At 43.5% G+C, this 22,995-nt stretch overlaps 1 protein-coding gene and 1 pseudogene across 1 annotated transcript; both read left to right on the top strand.

Moving 5' to 3' along the window:
• Positions 1-2,477: 2,477 nt before the first annotated feature.
• Positions 2,478-8,667, top strand: LOC116357440 (septin-5-like; annotated as a pseudogene).
• Positions 8,668-10,611: 1,944 nt separating this feature from the next.
• On the top strand, positions 10,612-18,403 carry LOC116357439 (platelet glycoprotein Ib beta chain-like). Its single transcript, XM_031804622.1, has 2 exons — positions 10,612-10,743; positions 16,010-18,403. The coding sequence occupies exon 2, from the start codon at positions 16,024-16,026 to the stop codon at positions 16,672-16,674; it is 651 nt and encodes a 216-aa protein (XP_031660482.1). The 5' UTR covers positions 10,612-10,743; positions 16,010-16,023; the 3' UTR covers positions 16,675-18,403.
• Positions 18,404-22,995: the final 4,592 nt, after the last annotated feature.

Genomic DNA, 22,995 nt, shown 5'->3' with positions numbered 1-22,995 from the left:
CTACGGATGGGGGATGGGGGTCCAAAGAGCCTCTTTCTCTCACACTCATTCTCATTTTCAGTCTCTCAATCTTTCAAATTCAACTGTCATTCCCTGTCTTTCCCCCTTTCTCTTTCTCTGTACGCATCTTTGGTCTTAACACACTGCCACAGTTTTATTTCTGCTTTTGGACTTAATTGTGTGTAAAGGCATGGTTGGGCAGGACTGAGATGTCTTCAGGAAAGGTCACCTCTCTTTATATCTATGTCACAGACTGCATCCTCTCCACATCTTCTGTCTCTGGAGGTGTGTGTGTGTGGCACGAGTGTTTATGTATTTGCGTACTTGTCCACAGTAATAGGTGTGTAGTTTACTGCTGTGGCCTTTTTCAGAAGAGCTTCCTGAAAGACCAACAGTCAACAAGTAGACCAGTGCATCTGTGTGACTGATTGATCTCTGGATCCGTGCCTCTGGACCCAGCACGAAGGCTGTGTGTCTCTCTAAAGGGAAGGAAGTCACTGAGAATTCAGACTGTGTATATATATTTGACTTCTAGTTGCGGTCAGCTGTGTGTGTGTGTGTGTGTGTGTCTGTCATCAGGAGGACTGGGCTTGGCCTCCGATGGCTGTCAACGTTTAATACCCAGCACCTCACATTGTGGAATGTTTTGACTGACTAGCCCCTAATAACACATTAGCAGAGCCCAAGGTATCTGTGGTTGTGTCCCAATGGGCCCTGGTCAAAAGTAGTGCTCTATAAATGGAATAGGGTGCCATTTGGGAAGCATACAGTGTGATAGTCGCAGCAGACAGACAGCTTACTGGTTTCTCCGATCATATTTCATCCACAGAGGTCAGGACAGACAGACACAGGAGGTAATGGATTGGCTGGAGATGGTTATTACTGCCTGACTGTGTCCCTGAAAAGTGGCTTCCACATGGCCTCCCTTAAACACTGTCCATAGGATGTGCTTTATTAAACTGATGATGTCAGCTGTATCCATGTGTGTATGTTTACGTGTGTGCACGTGCATCAGGTTGTGTCGGTGTGTGTGTGAAGTTGAGTGAGAGAGCTCAAGGTGCAGTGACCTACTAGAGGGACAGCTGGCCACTGAGCGAAAGAGGGAGGGGCCTGAAGGAGTATATTGTGATGTCACTCTAGGACCTCTGTTCTATTCAGATGACTCTTGAGAGAGAAACAAAAGAGGGGGGATTCAAGTTTTCCTTCAATTGCTAGTATCTGATGTGTGTTCCTATCTCTTCCTCAAAAACATTAGCCTGGCTATATAGTAAAGAACATTTCTGCTGCCAATGCCTTCATAATGTACTGTACCCTGTTATGTTAAGCTGGGCTCCCAAGTGGCACAGCGGTCTAAGGCACTGCATCTCAGTGCAAGAGACATCCAGGCTGTATCACATCCGGCTGTGATTGGGAGTCCCATAGGGTGGCGCACAATTGGCCCAGTGTCGTCCGGGTTTGGCTGGGGTAGGCTGTCATTGTAAATAAGAAATTTGTTCTTAACTGACTTGCCTAATTAAATAGAGGTTAAAGACCATTTTTTAAATAAAAGCTCTGTCTCCCTCATGTGAATTAGCTTGGTATTACAGCTTCTGGAGACGTCCATGAAGAAAGGTCCTTGGGATCCACAGTGTGTTCAGGCTTTCGTTCCAACCCTGCACTAATACATCTGATACAGCTATTCAAGAGCTTGATTAGTAGTTAGAATGTCCTCTGTAGATGTTGCCCATTCTGTCTGGGGTATCATAGGTTTCTGAGCTCCAGTTGTCCTGAAACCTGTGTCCTGTCCTGAACCCACCACTGAGCCCACCCACACACACCGTAGGCCAACATCTGGCAACAATTGTTCACCACGCCCTGTCTTGTTTCACAGTGTTTGGAGTAGTTGGGCCTCTGGTACCACTCTGGTACCGCTACATGACTTGGTGCATGGCTGATGTGCAGTCTAGACGTTGACTAGGTTCTTCATTTTATCATTCATCTCTGGCTAGTGTTATCCCAGGGGTGGGTTGAGAGTCCCTACTAGCTTCACTAAGCTCTGTGTGACGAGTTACTGACTCGTACAAGTCCACACTTGAACCACACAGAGGGTTTGTATCTCTGTTAAAGGACACTGTGTTGTTCTTTGACAAATGATCACTATTATGGTCCGATATGGGCTAGATCGTTTAGCCCTCCTGTCTGTCTCTCGCGCTCTCTCGCTCTGGGCTGCTATAGGTCGTTACTGTAGCAGTCAGTGCTTTATTTATCTAACGGTCGAAAAGGGGGAGGGACAACGGGGTGAATGAATGAATGTCTTTTATGCCTTCACCCCCCCCCCGCCCCTCACTCTCCCCCATCCCTCGCTTCCTCCCCTAAACTGCTACCTCTTACTACCTTTCTCTCTCCCATTTTATTTCCTCTTGTCAACACCCCCCCCCCCCCCCCATTAGCTCTCTCTCTCTCTGACAGTATTCCTCCCTACCTGTCTGAACAGGGAGCAGTGGGGCAGAGGAGAAAGGGTGGAAATAAAGGGAGATGAGGAGAGAAGGAGTAGGAACAAAGGAGTAGGAACAAAGGACATAACAGGAAAGACGAGTGTGGACGAACGGAGGATTACAGAGGAGTAGAGGGTGCATAAGAGAAGCGTTCTGGCTGCGTGTGAAGAGGTTGCTCTGTTTTTGTCTTCTGTTGGAAAACATTTCCCCTATTGGTGTGGTGTTGGCTTGGTATGGATGCTATCATGCTGCAGGAGAAACTGGTGGAACGCTTGCTTTGCCCTCGAGTCAGAACCTCCAGGCAGAAGGTAAATAATCTGGAACAGGCGAGAGAGGGGATAGAGGGACACTGAGGAGAGAGGAAAGGGAAGGGAGAGCGGGGTCAATGTCTCACACACTCACGTCAGTTAACTCTCATAAAAACACCTTTCTCTGTCTCTAACATGTCATGTTAGTATGGAGGTGTGTAGGACATACTGTTGTCTTATGTCATGTCCTGATGGGTTCATGACAGATTTTATGGATAGTTTGTTTGTTCTGTCTGTGGGATTTGTGTTCCCACACACACCCTAGAAGTAAACCAGAAGTTTGTATGATTCTCATAGGTTATGAATCCAGCGCTGTAGATTTCCGTGTTCTCTGTGTGTGACTTAAGCCCTGGCTCTATTCCATGTCTATGCATGCTGTGTGTATGTGTGGTTAGTTAAGCGGTGCCCCAGGGGCTGTCGGAAATGCATATGACAACTTATAATAGACCCTGACTGAGTATTTCTTTGGCATGTGTGTTTGTTTTTGGGTTTAAAAGGACCATTCAGGTCTGGTCAATACAGCCTCTGTCAGCCTCTGTTGGCTGCCAGACTCTGGCCTTGGTAGACTGGCAAGGGTGTGTGTGTGTGTGAGTCTTCAGTTTTGTAGGGGCAGAGTAAGGAGCAGCTTTGGATGATGTGTGAATGCTGTCAGAAGGGGATGGGGAGAGCTGCCAGATAGACAGCTGTGCACTCCATTGTGTAGTGGCAAAGTCATAGATCCGTCATACTTCTCTCACTGTGTGTGGAAAAAGCACAGCGCCAGTCTTCGAGATTTCAAAATGGAATGTTATGAATGCATTTCCCCCCTTTCCCTTCCTCCTATTGTCCATGGATTTCTCCAAACTGTAAGTTGTAGCTGGTGGGTGGAGTTTTAAATTTCAATTGTATTTTAAATTTCAATGGTAGTTTGCACTCATTCAGCTCTTGGAAATGTTGCTTTGAACTGATCTTGGCTCTCTCTTTCTCGCTCTCTCTCTCGCTCAGGAGAAGCAGTATGTGGGTTTTGCTACCCTCCCTAACCAGGTGCACAGGAAGTCAGTGAAAAAGGGATTTGACTTCAACCCTCATGGTCGCCGGTCAGTGAAAAGTAGTGATTGTAGCCTTCTTAAAGTAAAATGACCCAGTGCTATGAATTACTTTAGTGTGTGTTCATGAATGTTCACTTTGGCCTCCCGAGTTGCGCAGTGGTCTAAGGCATTGCCATCGCAGTTGCTAGCTGTGCCACTAAGATTGGGTTATAGGAATCCAGGCTCTGTCGCAGCCGGCCCCGTCCGGGAGACCAATGGGGCTGCGCACAATTGTACAGCTTCGTCCGGGTTAGGGGAGGTTTGGCCGGCAGGGATGTTCTTGTCCATCGCGCACTAGCGACTCCTGTGGTGGGCCGGACGCAATGCACGCTGACACTGTCGCCAGGTGTACAGTATTTCCTCCGATACATTGGTGCGGCTGGCTTCAGGGTTAAGTGGGCATTGTGTCAAGAAGCAGTGCGGCTTGGTTGGGTCGTGTTTCGGAGGACGCACGGCTCTCAACCTTCTCACGAGTCCATACGGGAGTTGCAGCGATGAGACAAGACCGTAACTACCGATTGGATACCACGAAATTGGGGAGAAAAAGGGGTAGAAAATCAGTTAGTGTTGGCTGTGTGTGTGTTGGCTGACTGTTAGAAACATGTTCTTTAATGCTGTATGTTTGTCATGTTACAGGAGAGTCTGGTATGGGGAAATCTACTCTGGTCAACAGCCTGTTCCTCACAGACTTGGTACAAGGACAGGAAACTTCTCAATGCTGAGGGTGAGAAACACACACACACACACCTTCAAACGTCAACAGCTAAATAAAATGCCATCTCATCAGAGGTTCTCTTCCCTCCCTCCATCTCTACCTCTCGCCTTCCCTTTCTCAGAGCGTATCAACCAGACAGTAGAGATCATTAAGCACACAGTGGACATTGAGGAGAAAGGAGTGAAGCTGAAGCTGACCATTGTAGACCACACCGGGCTTTGGAGACGCTGTCAACAACAATGAATGGTGAGCCCTCTCTGGTCCTCTACTAATCCTGTCCTGTCCTACAGACTCTTTAACTTTTACTGCAGTGGGCTAAATCAAGGTCACACAGGGGATTCTTGGAAGTCTTAAACAATCTACTTTGAAACAGAAGTATACACCTCACACACATGGGTTGTGGGCTTAAAAGAAGACACCTGTACCATGTCATATATAGAGTTCAAATCTATTACATTTTGAGATTGTATCCCAATATTACACTTCATAAACTGTGTGGTTCGAGCCCTGAATGCTGGTTGGCTGAAAGCCATTGAATATCAGACAGTATACCCCCATTTTATTATTTAAAATAATATTTACTGCTCTAATTACATTGGTAACCAGTTTTATAAAAGCAATAAGGCACCTGGGGGGTTTGTGGTATATGGCCAGTTATACCACAGCTAAGGGCTGTATCCAGGCACTCTGTGTTGCGTCGTGGATAAGAACAGCCCTTAGCCGTGATATTCTGGCCATATACCAAACCTCCCAATGGCCTTATTGCTTAATTATATACATCCCAGAACACTAATGCAATGAAACCATTTGACATAGAAACACCTGATTTTCAGCTTGACATTTTTTTTAAATGAATAACATCTAGCCATGAGGCACTAGAGGGTGATTTGGTCATTTTGACTGCAGGAAAGGGTACGGCTTCTGTATGGGTTAGTAGATTGACCTAAAATAGGAATAATGGCGGCAATGAATCTTGTATGTTGTTCCTGTAAGCCTTGACTGATTGTGCCGTGTGTGAGTGTAGCTGGAAGCCCATCACCGACTACATTGACCAGCAGTTTGAGCAGTACTTCAGGGACGAGAGTGGACTGAACAGGAAGAACATCCAGGACAACAGAGTCCACTGCTGCCTCTACTTCATACCTCCATTTGGACATGGGTAACAAGCATACACAGACAGAGGAATGTGATGAGCTAATGACCGGTATAGCTGTGATGACTAGATCGTAATAAAACATCCTGAGTGTGATGACAGGAGGAGGATATACCCTTTAGGATCCTATGTAAACCGCACCAATACAACTCAATCACAAACACTGTTATAATTCTCAACCTAGTCAGTGTGTCGCTTTTCCTCCATGGCGCACACACACACACACACACACACTGACCAGGTTGTTTCCTCCTATCCCTTGTAGACTGCGTCCAGTAGATGTGGAGTTTATGAAGGCTCTCCATGAGAAGGTGAACGTGGTTCCTCTCATCGCCAAGGCTGACTGTCTCACTCCCAGCGAGATCAAGAAACTCAAAGACAGGGTGAGTCCATCAGAGCAGACAGACTGCAACTGCTGAATCATGTCTCGCGTTATGACGGTAAGGCTGGCTGCAGGAACGTTGGGAAGTTAGCCATTTTAATTTGGTTTAGTTAAGAGCAACTCCCTCAGAGCTTCTGCACTCCCCCTCCAAGCAATGTCTCACCCAGTGCTGTGTGTGTGTGTGTGTGTGTGTGTGTGTAGGTCCGTGATGAGATTGAGAGATTTGGCATTAAGGTGTACCAGTTCCCAGAGTGTGACTCTGATGAGGACGAGGAGTTTAAACAACTGGACAAAGAACTGAAGGTGAGACACACAGCTGGAGCCTGAAGACTGAACATCAATAAGACATCTACAAGTGGAACGAGACCACTAAACTCAACCATCCCTTGTCAATCTATCATGCCAAATCCTGTGTGTGCGTAGGAGTGCTGTCCGTTTGCAGTGATTGGCAGTAACACTGTGGTTGAGGCCAGGGGCCAGAGAGTAAGAGGGAGACTTTACCCATGGGGCATTGTGGAAGGTGGGTGACAACAATTGAGGACATAACAATATTACTCAAGGCTTTGACTCTTAAGTTGCACGGTAGAGCATGCTTTTCCTCACATATGACCATTTTTGAAGGAAAAATTACTAAATCAAACTATGAAAAACGACCAACTATCGCTATGTCTCAACCAAGCATTATGATAAGGCTCAGGAGTTTTCTTGCTCAGAACACTTGGTCAAGTAGAAATCCATGTCCCTAATATTACATAGTGCATCAGTTCTGGTGGATACAACAGAAGGAATGTTTTATCTTAGCAAATCATGTCAGTATAATATGACCCAGTTTGTCTGTTTTGTGTTTCAGTGGAGAACCAGTCTCACTGTGACTTTGTGAAGCTGAGGAACATATTGATCCGCTCTCACATGCACGACCTCAAAGACGTGACCTGTGACATGCACTATGAGAACTACAGAGCGCAGTGTATACAGGACATGACCAGGTGTGTGTGTGCTTGCATGCACGTGTATATATTTATTTATTTATTTATTACTGTAGAGGTCAGAGAGAATACAAAAGACAGTATGAGTAGCTTGGTTTATTGCTGGTGTTGAGATTTGTCTTTAGTTTTGTTTATATTGCATGCCGTTGTGTATGATTCTGTATTCATGTTCCCTGTGTGTTTTCCCCTCAGTAAACTGACGCAGGACAACCGAATGGAGAGCCCGATTCCCATGTTGCCCCTGCCCACCCCCGACGTGGAGACCGATAGACTCATCAAGATGAAAGATGAAGAGGTAATTATGGGTAACATCACCCATACAGGCTAGTCTCCAGTTTATAGAAAGATGTCCTGCGCGAAAAGACACAAATGGCATTACCACTCACTCTCTCTTTCTCTGCAGTTGGCGAGGATGCAGGAGATGCTGAATAAGATGCAACAGCAGATCCATGATGGGAAGGACCAGTGAGCCCCTCCCCCTGCAGACCCAGACTACAGCCCCACCTGCTGGCCAGCCACTGATTTACATCCACAACTTCAGATGAACAAATGCAAACAATACCATACATACCAACATGTTATTTACTGATATAATCAGCATTGTTGGGGGGGGGGGGGACAGTTGCTGTATATTCATTCATCGGTCATTTGTTTTTTTGGTGCTTTTTTTTATTTGGTCTGTCCTGCAAGGAGAAATGTGGTGTGGATTTAGTTTTTTACTGAACCTGGTGTCTGTTTTGAACCCCATTTAATATTATGAACAGTCCTCCTAGCATATGTCATAATATAAACATTTTATTTAAATGACCTGTTAAATGTATCTAATTTATAAATGTGTTGAATACTTTGAGATATTCTGTCAGGTTATGAATACGCATAAGATGTTTTGTAAAACGGCAATATTACTGATGTTAAGGTTTGAGTGTTGATTTTGAGTGAGTGTGTCTGTGTGATTCGAGATGTATGACACTCTATTAGGAGAACCTTATTCTGCTTTGATACTGAGAATCTGTTTTCCCTTTCAGTGGCATTTCTTGTGCTTTTGGTACAGACTTAATAATAGGCTACCTAAGAATCTAAACAAATGTAACGTATTACCTTTTTACTGCTGGTCTCTACTTCAACTTGTTGGGAAGACCCTTTTCGTTTTTTTTTTTTTTAACAATGTCTTGGCGCTTGCAAGTCAGATTGAGAATGTCTTCAGCGCCATTTGCTTACCTTACAGTGCATTGAGACCCGTTTGACCCGTTTGACCCAGCTAATGAAAGGGTAGGTTCGGTAAGTGGTGCATGCTGAACTTACTCATAACTGCTTAGAGCTTAATTTCCACTCTCATATGATGCAATGTGTTTGTTCTTAAATGCATTTTGAGCTATGCCTCGCTACCACTATGTGACTGTAAAAATAGGCAAACTTTAAGAGCAGCTACTGTATATGCTTTTGTTCAATATAGTGTGTGGTGTATGCTGCCCTCTGGCTGTGTTGTTCAGGATGGTGTTTGGCTTTTTATAGTGCTTGTGCTCAGAAACCATGGTGGAATTAGTGACCCGTTTATGATGATGAATAAACAGTCTGGATTCATGTGTTTTATTTAGCTGAATTATTTCCAAAATAAATTATATGGATTCTAGTACGATCTACAGGACACTAATATTTAGGCAAGTATGGAGCCCAAATGGCACAATACAGGGAACAGGGTACCATTTGAGACACAGCCCTGAGACATCCTGTAGGCCCCATGCAGGCAGGCCTGTGTGAGAGAAGTCTTCCTACTGTCATGACGTGGCCCTCTGAGTATAGCGAGTGCCTTTCTCCGTCTTACACCCAGGTTCTGTTATCTCGGCTCGTACATTTCTAGAGGAGACTCTCTCCTCATTATAGTCAGAGTTTCACAGAACAAAGGAACTTCTAATACATCACAGAACTTGAGAACTGAACAATATCCATGTTTTGGAGAATGTGGAAACGGTCGGTGGAAAACTCAGCTACGACCTGTCCATTTTGTTTTATGATTGTGACCTCGGGACAGCAACATTACCATAACTATGTTTATACAGGAGCCTCCGTTCTGAAGCTTGCATCTAATTATTGTATAAAATTAATGAGTAAAGATAACTAATTGTGTAATGTGATTTTAAAATTGTATTTCTGTTTAAAGTTTCACTAAGTCATTGGCCAGCACCCATGAGCACAGACATCGATCTGGCGTCATGGGAAAGCTTTTCCACAGTCCGAATAAAAACCCCACCTGGAGAAGCCCACTTTTGACCATGTTGTACCTCGATTACCGAGAGGGCTAAGGTTTGAGTAGAGACCATGCGTACCTTCAGTATAAGCTAAGGTTGTAATGGTTGTTAAACTCTGAGACTATCGATACTGACAGAATAAGAGCAAATCTTCCATACTAATTTCTAGTCTGCAGCTACAATATATGTCGACTGAATGCGAAGACTGACAACCGCCGAAACATTTATTCTATGAGAACATTTCTTAATGGGCCTCTGAAGTATTCATTCCAACAATGAAAGACTTCATGGGAAAGAGATGAACTTTCCAGCAGAAAGACGACGATTCCAACAGAGATCATGACGACACACTGAGCGTAAATATAAATATTGATTGCAATTATTCCCGAATGAGTGAGCGTTCATGTGCAAAGGATTAGCATTTCAATTACTATAATTATCAACTGTGTAGTGACTTTTGTCTTTCGTGCACTTCCCAGTCCCTTTGTCTACCAAGCCGTCATACCGGTTTAGCCCACTAGGGCACATTCTCTATCATTTCCTTGTAACCATGCCTACTGTTTGTTTGTTATGCATTTCTGTGATTATTTAGTTAGTAGATAAACGATGAAGACAATTGATGTATGAATGATTCATAGCAAAAACTGGGTTCGTGCAGATAACCAACAATTTACAACGTTTGGAATGAGACTAACGTGAGGTAAAGAATAATTCATTAATTAGAAGACTAATTGATCAGACATTAAAATATCTGAAGAGTTATATTCTGAAAATTAAAACTTTGTAATCTGAAGATTTTCCTGGGTGCCCTGACTTCCTAGTTAATTACATTTACATCATTAGTTTAATCACGTAATAATAATTACAGAGAATTGATTTGATAAAATAACAGTCTTCAATTTAATGATGCCAAAGACACAACACCCCTGTAGCTGAATAAAGCACTGAGTCACAATTTATCTCCTTGGACCTCACTATCCCTCTGGCCCACAGTGTCAGATCTATCACTAACTCAACTGACTGTATGGAGCTGAATGATGGGAAGGGCCTTGCTGCAGCTATAGTATAGTGACTGTGGGAGATGGTGAACCCTACGAGCCGCTGTAGGGACAGTTTACCCTGGGTTGTACCAAGAGAGAAGGAAGTATTAACTGTATACATAAATCCCCCTGAAACTTACATCTGGCCTCCCAGACAGGAGCCTCTGTGGTCAGTAAATAAGGAATAAAAATGCTGCTGGCATCAAATAGACATGTCCTTCCTGTGTCCAATCAGAAGAGCGTGTGTGCGTGCATGTGAGTGTCAGGGTGCTTTATCAGTGCAAGCCAGCTGTGACTTCATACACGCTCATGCCTCTGAGTGACTTAGTAGCACAGTCTCACCAACCACTCCTGCCACGAACACACGCAAAGGTAAGTCACCATCTCCTAACCATAACAAGACCATTACACCTTTCAGCGTGACCATAACTTGACTGTTTTATTAGGCTGTCTCAGTGTATGATTGGAGAATGGTCTCAGACGTCTGAATAACCTGTCAAAGAGAAGTTTTTCTTCCAGCGGTAGTTGTAGAGAACTACTGTGGTGTATAACTGAACTGGGTAACACTTCCATTTTAAAGGGTCCTTATTACAGTGTAATTACACATGTAATTACACTAACAAGTATTGTAATTGTAATAATTCATAGTTACACTTTAATAACATGTAAACGGGTGGCAATTGCAGTCTGTAATTACAGGGTTGTAACAATGAATGCTTTTTACCGTGCTTGTTACAAATGTTAAAGATTCCGATAGCATCTCATCGCACCATATTTCACCCTGCACAAACCACATGATAAGTGATAGCCAATTGAAAACCGATCACCTCATTGAGACAACTCTCCAATAAAGATCTGGAGTCTGAATCCCAGGCCCAATGGCAAAAACAGGTTTACAAACGGTTCACGTCAAAAAATACTTTCAATTGTTAAATAATGGGTCAATACCTTTAAGCACCAATTAAACAATTTTAGACACGTTACATTGTAAGTCTAATAAGCTTGTTTGAATAACGGTTTCAGTGACGATTTCAGCATGTAAATGTTGGTGGGGCAACAGAAAAAAATTGTGGGATGCATGCCAGCAAAGCCACAACACTAAACAATACATTAATTGCACTATACACGGCGACAGCTGAACCTTGTCTGACAGCGAAGCAGTTAATTCAGCCTCATTTTCTGCCTTATAAAAAAACATAGCTGATACGGCTTACTTGCTTAAACAAATGTGGTTTCTACTGACAATTGAGATGTACAAACTATGCATAAGGGGACGACAAGCGGATAAAAGGCTATCCGTAATTTTGATTAAGACATCAATGAGCGAGCTAGGACAGACGTAGTCATAACTATTTGTTCAGCACTTTTGACATGTACAGCGTTAGAATTCAGAACATGGGCCATTTTAACATTGTTCTCCCTGTACACCAAGTCAGAACCGTGGAATAAATAAAGGGGGCATATAAGCAGAGAATGAAAGCTTTTACAATATTTTATGATTACATTTCTCAAAAACAGGTTACAGGCTACATGTGCATCACCAAGTCAGAAAAGTAGGCAAAATTAAGAGGTGAAAATAGACAAAATTATTAGGGTGAGGCACATGGGCTACCAACAGCTTACTACACAACATACACTTTGTATTACTTTCTTAGATACAGTATACATATCTCCCTGGCATATTACATCATTTATGCAGCAGCATACAATAGATTTTTGGACTCGCCACTCATTGTTGAATTTGCGATTTCCAACTTGTTGTCTCATGTTTATGTCCAATGGCCGATGAGCACATACACGTTTTATCTATAATTTCTCTTAATTATTTATCTTCATATGACAAGGATTAAAAAGGATTTTCCAGTAGATTGTCAACTTCATTCATGATAATGACTGCTAGCTAAGATTTTGAAAGTATGATCAGTCCAATCAAAGCTACCGTAGATATAATGTGATTTGACATCATCTTATCTGTGGCCAATGACCTTGAGCCTTCTTGGATGGCCACTTCTAACGTAACTCTATGGCAGCACCGAAGGGGATTGCATTTTCTAAATCTACCATTACACTTGGCGGTGACGTAGTATCCCCATGAGTGACAGAACACTGAGCCAATCACGGCGCAACACTCCATATTTTCTGCTGGCTTGCCCCGCTACCACAGAAGCACTGAGCTAGGCTGAAACACTTCCATTTTGGAGCTGCCTTACTCAAGAAAACAAAAAGGAGACCATGTTTGCAAGCGGCTTTATTAACTCAATTATATATATTTTTCTGCATTGTTTGCAAACTGATATGTGACACATATTAATGGAAAAATAACATGCAAAACAGGCAAGCCCATTTTGTTTTTTTAGAAACATTTGGGGCAGAGCCCCGCCTGCGTCGCCACTGAATGGTTTATAAATGCACTTAAAATGGTCATAAGACCATAATGTAACCTTGCAAGGGTTTCACTGTTGAGGAACATTCCCACTTTTGGACGGGATGCATTGGTGCAATTATTTATTAAGGCGTCATGTCAAGATCTGCCCATCTGCTCAACACACTCAAAATAAAGAAGACCTCGAACCTCCCCTCAGGAGTTGACGCTGACATCATGTAACAGTGAGCAAAGAACAGGCGGAGAAGGTCAGTTTGCGAAATCCAGACACGATTGCTGAGAAAGTGGTGTAGGTCAAAAACGTCATCGCGGGAATGAGAAAGTTGGTTTTCCATGCAATTTGTTTAGCCTTTTTTGATACTTCAATTTAGCATAGTAGGTAGTTAGTAGGTAGTTATTTAGGTATCCCTGTACCCCAAGGGTATTACCTGCACGAAAGCACCAGCTGTTCTGGATGACTGTGTGATAACGCTCTCGGTAGCCAATGTGAGCAAGACCTTTAAACAGGTCAACATTCACAAAACCGCGGGACCAGATGGATTACCAGGACTTGTACTCAAAGCATGCGTGGACCAACTGGCAAGTGTCTTCACTGACATTTTTAACCTCTCCCTGACTGAGTCTGTAATACCTACATGTTTCAAGCAGACCACCATAGTCCCTGTGCCCAAGGAAGCGAAGGTAACCTGCCTAAATGATTACCGCCCCTGTAGCACTCATGTCTGTAGCCATGAAGTGCTTTGAAAGGCTGGTCATGGCTCACATCAACAGCAGCCTCCCGGATACCCTAGACCCACACCAATTTGCATACCGCCCCAACAGATCCACAGATGATGCAATCTCAATTGCACTCCTCACTGCCCTTTCCCACCTGGACAAAAGGAACACCTACAGTATGTGAGAATGCTGTTCAATGACTATAGCTCAGCATTCAACACCATGGTGCCCACAAATCTCATCACTAAGCTAAGGACCCTGGGACTAAACACCTCCCCCTGCAACTGGATACTGGACTTCCTGACGGGCTGCCCCCCAGGTGGTAAGGGTAGGCAACAACACATCTGCCACGACAAAACCGTTTTCTCCTAAGGAGACTGAAAAGATTTGGCATGGGTCCCCAGATCCTCAAAAAGTTTTACAGCTGCACCATTGAGAGCATCCTGACCGGTTGCATCACTGCCTGGTGTGGTAACTGCTCGGCATCTGACCATAAGGCACTACAGAGGGTAGTGCGTACGGCCCAGTACCTCACTGGGGCCAAGCTTACTGCAATCCAGGACCTATAAAATAGGAGGTGTCAGAGGAAACCCCACAAAATTGTCAGAGACTTCGGTCACCCAAGTCATAGACTGTTTTCTCTGCTACCGCACGGCAAGCGGTGCCGGAACGCCAAGTCTTGGACCAAAAGGCTCCGTAACAGCTTCTACCCTCAAGCCACAAGACTGCTGAACAACGAATCAAATGCCCCCCCCCCCCCCCCCCCCCCCCGCCCCTCCATTTGTTGTGTACACTGCTGCTACTCGCTGTTTATTATCTATGCATAGTCACTTCAACCCTTTCTACATGTACAAATGACCTCTAACCTGTACCCCCACACACTGACTTGGTACTGGTACCCTCTGTATAAAGCCTTGTTATTGTTATGTTATTGTGTTACTTTTAATAATTTTTTACTTTAGTTTATTTGGTAAATATTTTCTTAACTCTTCTTGAACTGCACTGTTGGTTAATTAAGGGCTGGTAAGTAACCATTTCACGTTAAGGTCTACACTTGTATTCGGCGCATGTGACAAATAAAGTTTGATTTGATATGTAAGGTAAAGGAATGTAAGGTATTTTACATGTTGCAATAAAGTTGACTAAAGTAGAAGCTCATCTTTTGTTTGTAGGTATTTTCATTTGGTAATGAGTAATAAGTCATTATATAGAACTTGCTCACATGTAAGTATAAAGTTACACTTAACTTTAAAATAGCAAAATCCTGTGTAACAACTAGCGACAACCTTGTATTTATGCAGATATTACAGATATGTATTACTGTGTTGATTTTCTGACTTGGATGGCGCTTTCAGAAGCTGATGAGTCGATTGTCAGAATGGGTGACATATTTTGTAGGTACAAAATAATTACAATTACACTAGCTAAATCCTGTGTAACACCTTGTAATACATGCATAAGTACAATGTAATTACATGTACTCTGTGGTGTACTTGTGGGTTTAACCTCTCACTTGGATGGCAAGGAGGTTCAGATTTAGTTTCTTTATAATCTGGGATGACACCTGTATGGAAGAGCCCAGTCTGTGAGGTTGACCTATATCTGATCTGTTTTTGTAAACTCAACCAAGTTAACCCAGATGGTACAGTTTTTGGGAGAAAGTGCTAGCAACAACCTTGAGTGGAGATTTTGAAGAGTGGGCATTCATGGACAGGTAATTCGAGTCTTTTGAGTCTCCAACAGTTGTAGTCTCAGACACCCAGAGCCTTTGTTCACAGGGGGTTACAACCTTGTGATAGTCAGTACTGAATCAGATGCAGCTGAGAAGAAACTAAACACTAAATTGGTGAATTTAGTGGAAACTTGCCCATTTGTAACAGGCATGGTAACAAGTATTTGTTGTTACACCGCTGTAATTACAGACTGCAATTACCACCAGCTACATGTTGTTATTACAGTGTAACTACGAGTTATTACAATTAACTACAATACATGTTACAGTCTAATTACACGTGTAAGTGTAGTGTTACCCTGAATTGTTATTAAGCTCAAAGGTTAGATGTCATTTTCAAATCCTCAAAATATACATTACCAGTAGTAACTCATTCTTCCGTTCATGGTTAGATGTTAGTTATGTTTATAATATTAGGTTAACTAACTCCAACTTTAACTGTTACATGGAGATGGGCAGGGTGATCTGCCTGACCCTGCAACGCTGTCCCAAATTGTGAATCCTCACTGTCCCTATTTTCTCACATTTTATTTAACAAGGGGACTATTCCAGTGTTGTTAATCATCACTTTTTTTCAAGAATTCAAACTAGCATCTTTGGCACCCGCTCTCCGGAAACTCCTTTGCGTGGCTATCGCCCTTGTTTGGTTGGAATGACATGTTCTCTTTTAATGACTAATTTCTCATACTAAAATGATATCTACATCCCTCACATGGCAGAGACGTCCACAAACATTAGTTGTAATTGTTTCCCCTCCACCCTTTCAGTATGACATATCCTCTCTCTCTCTCTCTCTCTCTCTCTAGAGTTGACAGTAAGGATGAGGGGGTTCCTGCCATGTGTGACCCCACTACTGGGTCTTCTCATCTTGTTGACCCCAGGGAGGGTTCAAGGGTCATCAAGCTGTCCCCTGTACTGCTCCTGTCATGGTGCTCAGGTAGACTGCAGCAGCCGTGCCCTCACCACCTCTTCCTTACCCTCCCGCTTCCCTCCTGCCACCACCGAGCTCCGTCTCCATGACAACCAGCTGACCACGCTCCCAAACAGCCTTCTGGACTTCCTCTCCTCCCTCCGCTCCGTGTCGCTCCATGGAAACCCCTGGGCCTGTGACTGCGGTGTGCTCTACCTGCGTGCCTGGCTGCTCCGACAACCTGCCAGCTACACCAGCCACAGCAACATCACCTGCAGTTCCCCTCCCCGCCTGCGAGGGACGCTGGTGGTCTACCTGGCTGAGGAGGAGGTGCTGGAGTCCTGTCACTACTGGTACTGTGACTTGGCACTGGCCTCCCAGGTGTGTTTGTTTGTGTTTGTGGCGGTGCAGGCGGGGCTGCTGGCTGCTGTGGTCGTGTTCCTGAGGAGGTTTGAGAGCCTGTCCCGCGAGGCCCGGTGGACCACAGAGGAGAGCTTTGCTGGGGGGGAGGGGCTTACGAGTAATGAGTATAGTGAGCCCATGAAGGAAAGCATCATCTGACGAGGGGAGGGGAGGGAAGGGCCAGGTAGGCAAGGAGAGAAAAGAGAGAGAGGAGACACTTGATGGGGACAAGCTGGTGAGCAATAAAATGATGGAGCCCTTTCAGGTCTGTGGTAAGAAAAGAATGAGGATGAGGAGAAAAGGGCTTGTTAGATTCACTGGAAACAGGAGATTCCAGAGAAACTCGCAGGACAAGAAATGAGGCTAAATCGAAGTGGTTCTGCATCTATTTTCAGAGACTTCTTGCAATGTGTTTGTTGGTTACATCAGTCAATAACACTGTTAGAATAATATATCATGCTATGAATCAATAGTACATAGAATATTACATTTAATTTACATTTAATAATGCTGTTTTGTGTCATTGTTTTAAAGCTGCTATTTATCATTTATTTAGATAGCAATAATAAAACAAACAATTGTAAATGGGTGCATTTTTAAAGGTTTCGGATGTATATATACTTAAACAAAAATATAAACGCGACATGCAACAATTTCAAAGATTTTACTGAGTTATAGTTCATAAAAGGCTAGGAATACAGATATGCATCTGTTGGTCACGGATACCTTTAAAAAAAGATCAGAAAACCAGTCAGTGTCTGGTGTTGCCTCATGGAGCGCAACACATCTCCTCCGCATAGAGTTGATCCGGCTGTTGATTGTGTCCAGTAGCATGTTGTCCCACTCCTCTTCAATGGTTGTGAAAACTTTCTGGAAATTGGCGGTAACTGGAACATGCTGTTGTACACGTCGATCCAGAGCATCCCAAACATGCTCAATGGGTGACATGTCTGGTGAGTATGCAGGCCATGTAGGAATTGGAACATTTTCAGCTTCCAGGAATTGTGTACAGATCCTTGCGACATGTGGCCGTGCATTATCATACTGAAACATGGTGATGACGGCGGATGAAAGGCACGACAATGGGCCTCAGGATCTCATTAAGGTATCTCTGCATTCAAATTGGCATTGATAAAATGCAATTTTGTTCATTGTCCATAGTTTATGACTGCCCTTTCCATAACCTCACCGCCACTATGGGGCACTCTGTTTACAACGTTGACATTAGCAAACCGCTCGCCCACACAACACCATACGTGGTCTACGGTTGTGAGGCCGGTTGGACGTACTGCCAAAATCTCTAAAACGACATTGGAGATGGCTTATGGTAGAGAAATTAACATAACACTTTCTGGCAACAGCTCTGGTGGACTTTCCTCCAGTCAGCATACCAATTGCACTCTCCCGCAAAACTTGAGATTGTGTTGTGTTACAAAACTGCACATTTTAGAGTGGCCTTTTAATGTTTACAGCACAAGGTGCATCTGTGTAATGATCATGCTGTTTAATCAGCTTTTGATATTCCACACCTGTCAGGGGGATGGATTATCCTGGCAAAGGAGAAATGCTCACTAACAGGGATGTAAACAAATTTATGCCCAACGTTTGAGAGAAATAAGCTTTTTGTGTGTATGGAAAATTTCACCTATCTTTTATTTCAGGTCATGAAACATGGGACCAACACTTTACATGTTGCGTTTATGTTTTTGTTCAGTGTAATTACAATATGATGGTGAATAAGCACAATTTATATTTACTTGTAATACATGTTTGTGTTTATGTACTTTGATACAGCACGTTAGCTGTTGGCTATTTTCTATATTTTATTTGGAGGTTTTTATTATATAACATTCCTAATCCAGCCCATTAAAAATGACATTGGAAATATGTTTGGGAATTTTCATTCCAGTCGAAGTAGAAGCTTGTCTAATTGCCAGCAATGACATCCATTTTTTTTTAGACCTAATAACTACAGCCAGAGCCATGTATTTCTACTCTATACATGGATCTAACTACAATAGGCTATTCCATATACTTTCACACAGCGCAGTGGAGGACACCATCATACAAATACACAGTATAGCTTTGTCATAATAGCTATTGTTTGTCAGTTTCATCACATAAAACATAAATATTCACTGGATCATTCAAAAAAAAATCTTTCAAAAATATTGCAATGCATAAAGAAATAGCTTGCAGAATAAAGTTTTAAGGAAGGAACTTTCCTACTCTGTGTCAGAGCACAACGATTCATGTTGTTTACACGTGAGCTTCAGTGGAAAATTAGCTAGCATAATGGTGAACACTTTTGAACTTCTCTATCAAACATATTTGAACATATACAGTGCCAGTCTAAAGTTTGGACACACCTATTCTTTCAAGGGTTTTTCTTTATTTTTACTATTTTCTACATTGAAGAATAATAGTGATGACATTAAAACTATGAAATAACACATATGGGATCATGTAGTACCCAACAAAGTGTTAAACAAAATAGATTTTAGATTCTTCAAAGTAGCCACCCTTTGCCTTGACAACAACTTTGCACACTCTTGACATTTTGTCAACCAGCTTCATGAGGAATGCTTTTCCAACAGTTTTGAAGGAGTTCCCACATAAGCTGAGCACTTGTTGGCTGCTTTTCCTTCACTCTGCCGTCCAACTCATCCGAAACCATCTCAATTGGGTTGAGGTCGGGTGATTATGGAGGCCAGGTCATCTACTCTGCGTCTCACAAAGACACGGCAGTTGGAATCAAAAATCTCAAATTTGGACTCATCAGACGAAAGGAGAGATTTCCAGCAGTCTAATGTCCATTGCTCATGTTTCTTGGCCCAAGCAAGTCTCTACTCTAAAAAGTTGATGTTGAGATGTGTCTGTTACTTGAACTCTGTGAAGCATTTATTTGGGCTGCAATCTGATGTGCAGTTAACTCTGATGAGCAGTTAACTCTGATGAACTTATCCTCTGCAGCAGAGGTAACTCTGGGTCTTCCATTCCTGTGGCGCTCCTCATGAGAGCCAGTTTCATCATAGCTCTTGATGGTTTTTGCGACTGCACTTGAAATGTTCAAAGTTCATGACATTTTCCGTATTGACTGGCCTTCATGTCTTAAAGTAATGATGGACTGTTGTTTCTCTTTGCTTATTTGAGCTGTTCTTGCCATAATATGGACTTGGTCTTTTACCGAATAGGGTAACTATTGTTCTACAATGTAGATAATAGTAAAAATTAAGAAAGACCCTGGAATGAGTAGGTGTGTCCAAACATTTGACTGGTACTGTATATATATATTTTTTATATATATATAATTTAGCCAAACAGGGTGGACATTTATGACTGGGATATACTTTACAGACCAACAACATGAAACATGGGCAAATAGATAAAACTGAGTGTTTGTATTTATTTAGCTTTGCACTACAGTTTTTCCACCAAAGAAATGATCACACTTCCTGAATGTGGTGTCATTGTAGGAAGGGGTTGTTTTCTTAAATGGAGAATTACAACAAACAGGATGGAAAGTGATATCAGGGACATACAGAAAAATGTGAAATAAAATAATAAATACAATAATCATGAAAAAAACGTTATTGATGAAAGACTTTAACTAGGACTATAAAATAATGAAGATTTTAAACATGAATAATAAACATTATAATAAATATTATTTTGCCGCTTATATTTCTTGTGGAAGTTGATAATGTCCTGGGGACATGGCAAAAACTGCTACATCCACTGACAAAAGCGTTGGAAATGCAGAAAATTACCTTTTTACCAGCAGCATACCACCCTGCATACCACTGCTGACTTGCTTCTGAAGCTAAGCAGAGTTGGTCCTGGTCAGTTCCTGGATGGGACACCAGATGTTGCTGGAAGTGGTGTTGGAGGGCTAGTAGGAGGCACTCTTTCCTCTGGTCTAAAAAAATATCCCAGGACACTGCCCTGTGTAGGGTGCCATCTTTCGGATGGGAAGTTAAACGGGTGTCCTGACTCTCTGAGGTCATTAAAGATCCCATGGCACTTATTGTAAGAGTAGGGGTGTTAACCCCAGTGTCTTGGCTAAATTCCCCATCTGGCCCTCAACCCATCACAGTCACCTAATAATCCCCAGTTTACAATTGGCTCATTCATCCCCCTCCTCTCCCCTGTAACTATTCCCCAGGTCGTTGCTGCAAATGAGAATGTGTTCCCAGTCAACTTACCTGGTAAAATAACAGATAAACAAATTTCAGGATCCATATTTTGGTCTTTTTAAGGTAAAGGACACCTGAATTTATATTTATAGCCTTTTGGAATCAACATTTTACACTAAATATGAGCTGATATTTCCTGGGGACAGAAATGACCCATCTAGCTGTTTAGGCTCTTCCTACCAGTTGTATATGTGTTCAAAATCAGTTAGCAAGGCATTAGTATCAAGTACCGACGTACAGTATTTAAATGGGTACTTGCTTCACTCACTTCTTTGTCAATGCTACGCTCTCTTTGTGCAATACATACTGTAGAATTCCTGTCTGCCGAGTGCTGTGAGATGGGGCGACTGAGGAAGAGGCACAACTGGAAGGGACAGAAGCAGGATGTTTCCGAAGAAACGCCCTGACCAAGAAACAAAGGAAACATCTGCAGAAAGTCCTGGAGGTCAAAGAGAAGAAAGTCAAGATAACATGTTACATCTGCCTTCTCCGAGCCAGACCAGCCCAGTTTCCGTTGGTGTATAATTATGAGCTGTGTCATTGGAAATAGTTCTGGCCATTAAACACAAAGTACTCTATTCATCATCATCTCCCTCCTTTGATCAACAGAGGGCAGACATCCTGACCAAGCTGGGTGAGGTGCAGCTGCCTGACTGAACTAAAGTTGCTTTACACCACCTTAATACTGGGCACAGGAGACAAGCAGTACCAGACCCAACAGTAAGGCAGTGGGACTGTGCCATGCCATTGTAGCAGCAGCATTTGGTTTAGTAACACTTTCCATATGCTCAGGTGGGCTGATTAACAGGGAATAGATTAGTTGGAGTGATGATGTACTGTAGGCTTGTTTATGATCCTCTGTGGTGTTCTATGTCTCTCAGGACTGCTGATGAGGTAGTTGACGGAGCCTCAGGGAGTTGGATCAGCAGCCTGCGTGGATTCAACAGGAAGAGGAAACGAAGAGCACAGGAAGAGTAGGAGGAAAAGGAGAAGAGTAGTGGTTGGACTCAATCTGATGAAGAGGTGGATGATGGAGAATGGAGGGTTGGAGGCCACTGATGTCCCTGAATCTAAAGAGCCGGCCTCCTCCTGTCATGAGATTGAGGAGGTGAAAAATGGAAAGAATGAAGAGAAAAAGGAGGAGAGCAGAGAGAAGTCAGGCTCATCTCCCCAGTAAAAAGTAGGAGAGGAGAGAGGAGTCAGGCCCATCTCCCCAGTAAAAAGTAGGAGAGGAGAGAGGAGTCAGGCCCATCTCCCCAGTAAAAAGTAGGAGAGGAGAGAGGAGTCAGGCCCATCTCCCCAGTAAAAAGTAGGAGAGGAGAGAGGAGTCAGGCCCATCTCCCCAGTAAAAAGGAGGAGAGGAGAGAGGAGTCAGGCCCATCTCCCCAGTAAAAAGTAGGAGAGGAGAGAGGAGTCAGGCCCATCTCCCCAGTAAAAAGTAGGAGAGGAGAGAGGAGTCAGGCCCATCTCCCCAGTAAAAAGGAGGAGAGGAGAGAGGAGTCAGGCCCATCTCCCCAGTAAAAAGGAGGAGAGGAGAGGAGTCAGGCCCATCTCCCCAGTAAAAAGGAGGAGAGGAGAGAGGAGTCAGGGTCAGCCCCCCCGTAAAAAGAAGGTGAGGAGAGAGGAGTCAGGGTCAGCCCCCCAGTAAAAAGGAGAAGAAGAGAGAAGTCAGGCCTCCCAGTAAAAAGGAGGAGAGGAGAGGAATCAGGCCCAGCCCCCCAGTAAAAAGGAGGAGAGGAGAGGAGAGAGGAGTCAGGCCCAGCCCCCCAGTAAAAAGGAGGAGAGGAGAGAGGAGTCAGGCCCAGCCCCCCAGTAAAAAGGAGGAGAGGAGAGAGGAGTCAGGCCCAGCCCCCCAGTAAAAAGGAGGAGAGGAGAGAGGAGTCAGGCCCAGCCCCCAGTAAAAAGGAGGAGGGGAGAGAGGAGTCAGGCCCTGCCCAGGCTATCACACCTCAGGATATGATCCAGATGCAGACACAGGAGACGGATAGTACAGTTCTCAGATCATTTATTATAACACGGGGGCAGGCAAAAGGCAGGTCGATGGACAGGCAGAGGTTCATAAACAGTTATGACAGCAGGCAGGCTCAGCTTGTGCCATGAATTAATATGAAAAATGGAGGATTAGCTGATTACTGCAAAACAAACATTCTGGATAATATAGTGAACCTTGAAATATTTATTGATGAGCATTTTGATATGCTCGAAAAAGAATCAGATAAAGGCAAACAAGAGAAGACCTTTCCTCAAGCTCTGCGAGCGAAACTGAAGGGAAGTCGCGGTCTAA

The sequence above is a fragment of the Oncorhynchus kisutch genome, linkage group LG3 (assembly GCF_002021735.2).
Source record: "Oncorhynchus kisutch isolate 150728-3 linkage group LG3, Okis_V2, whole genome shotgun sequence".
In the NCBI taxonomy this organism is placed as follows: domain Eukaryota; kingdom Metazoa; phylum Chordata; class Actinopteri; order Salmoniformes; family Salmonidae; genus Oncorhynchus; species Oncorhynchus kisutch.
This window is presented reverse-complemented; position numbering and strand designations above follow the sequence as displayed.

Bases quoted from the DNA above. Each gene is read 5' to 3' on its own strand.
- LOC116357439 (XM_031804622.1), top strand. From the start codon at position 16,024: ATGAGGGGGTTCCTGCCATGTGTGACCCCACTACTGGGTCTTCTCATC.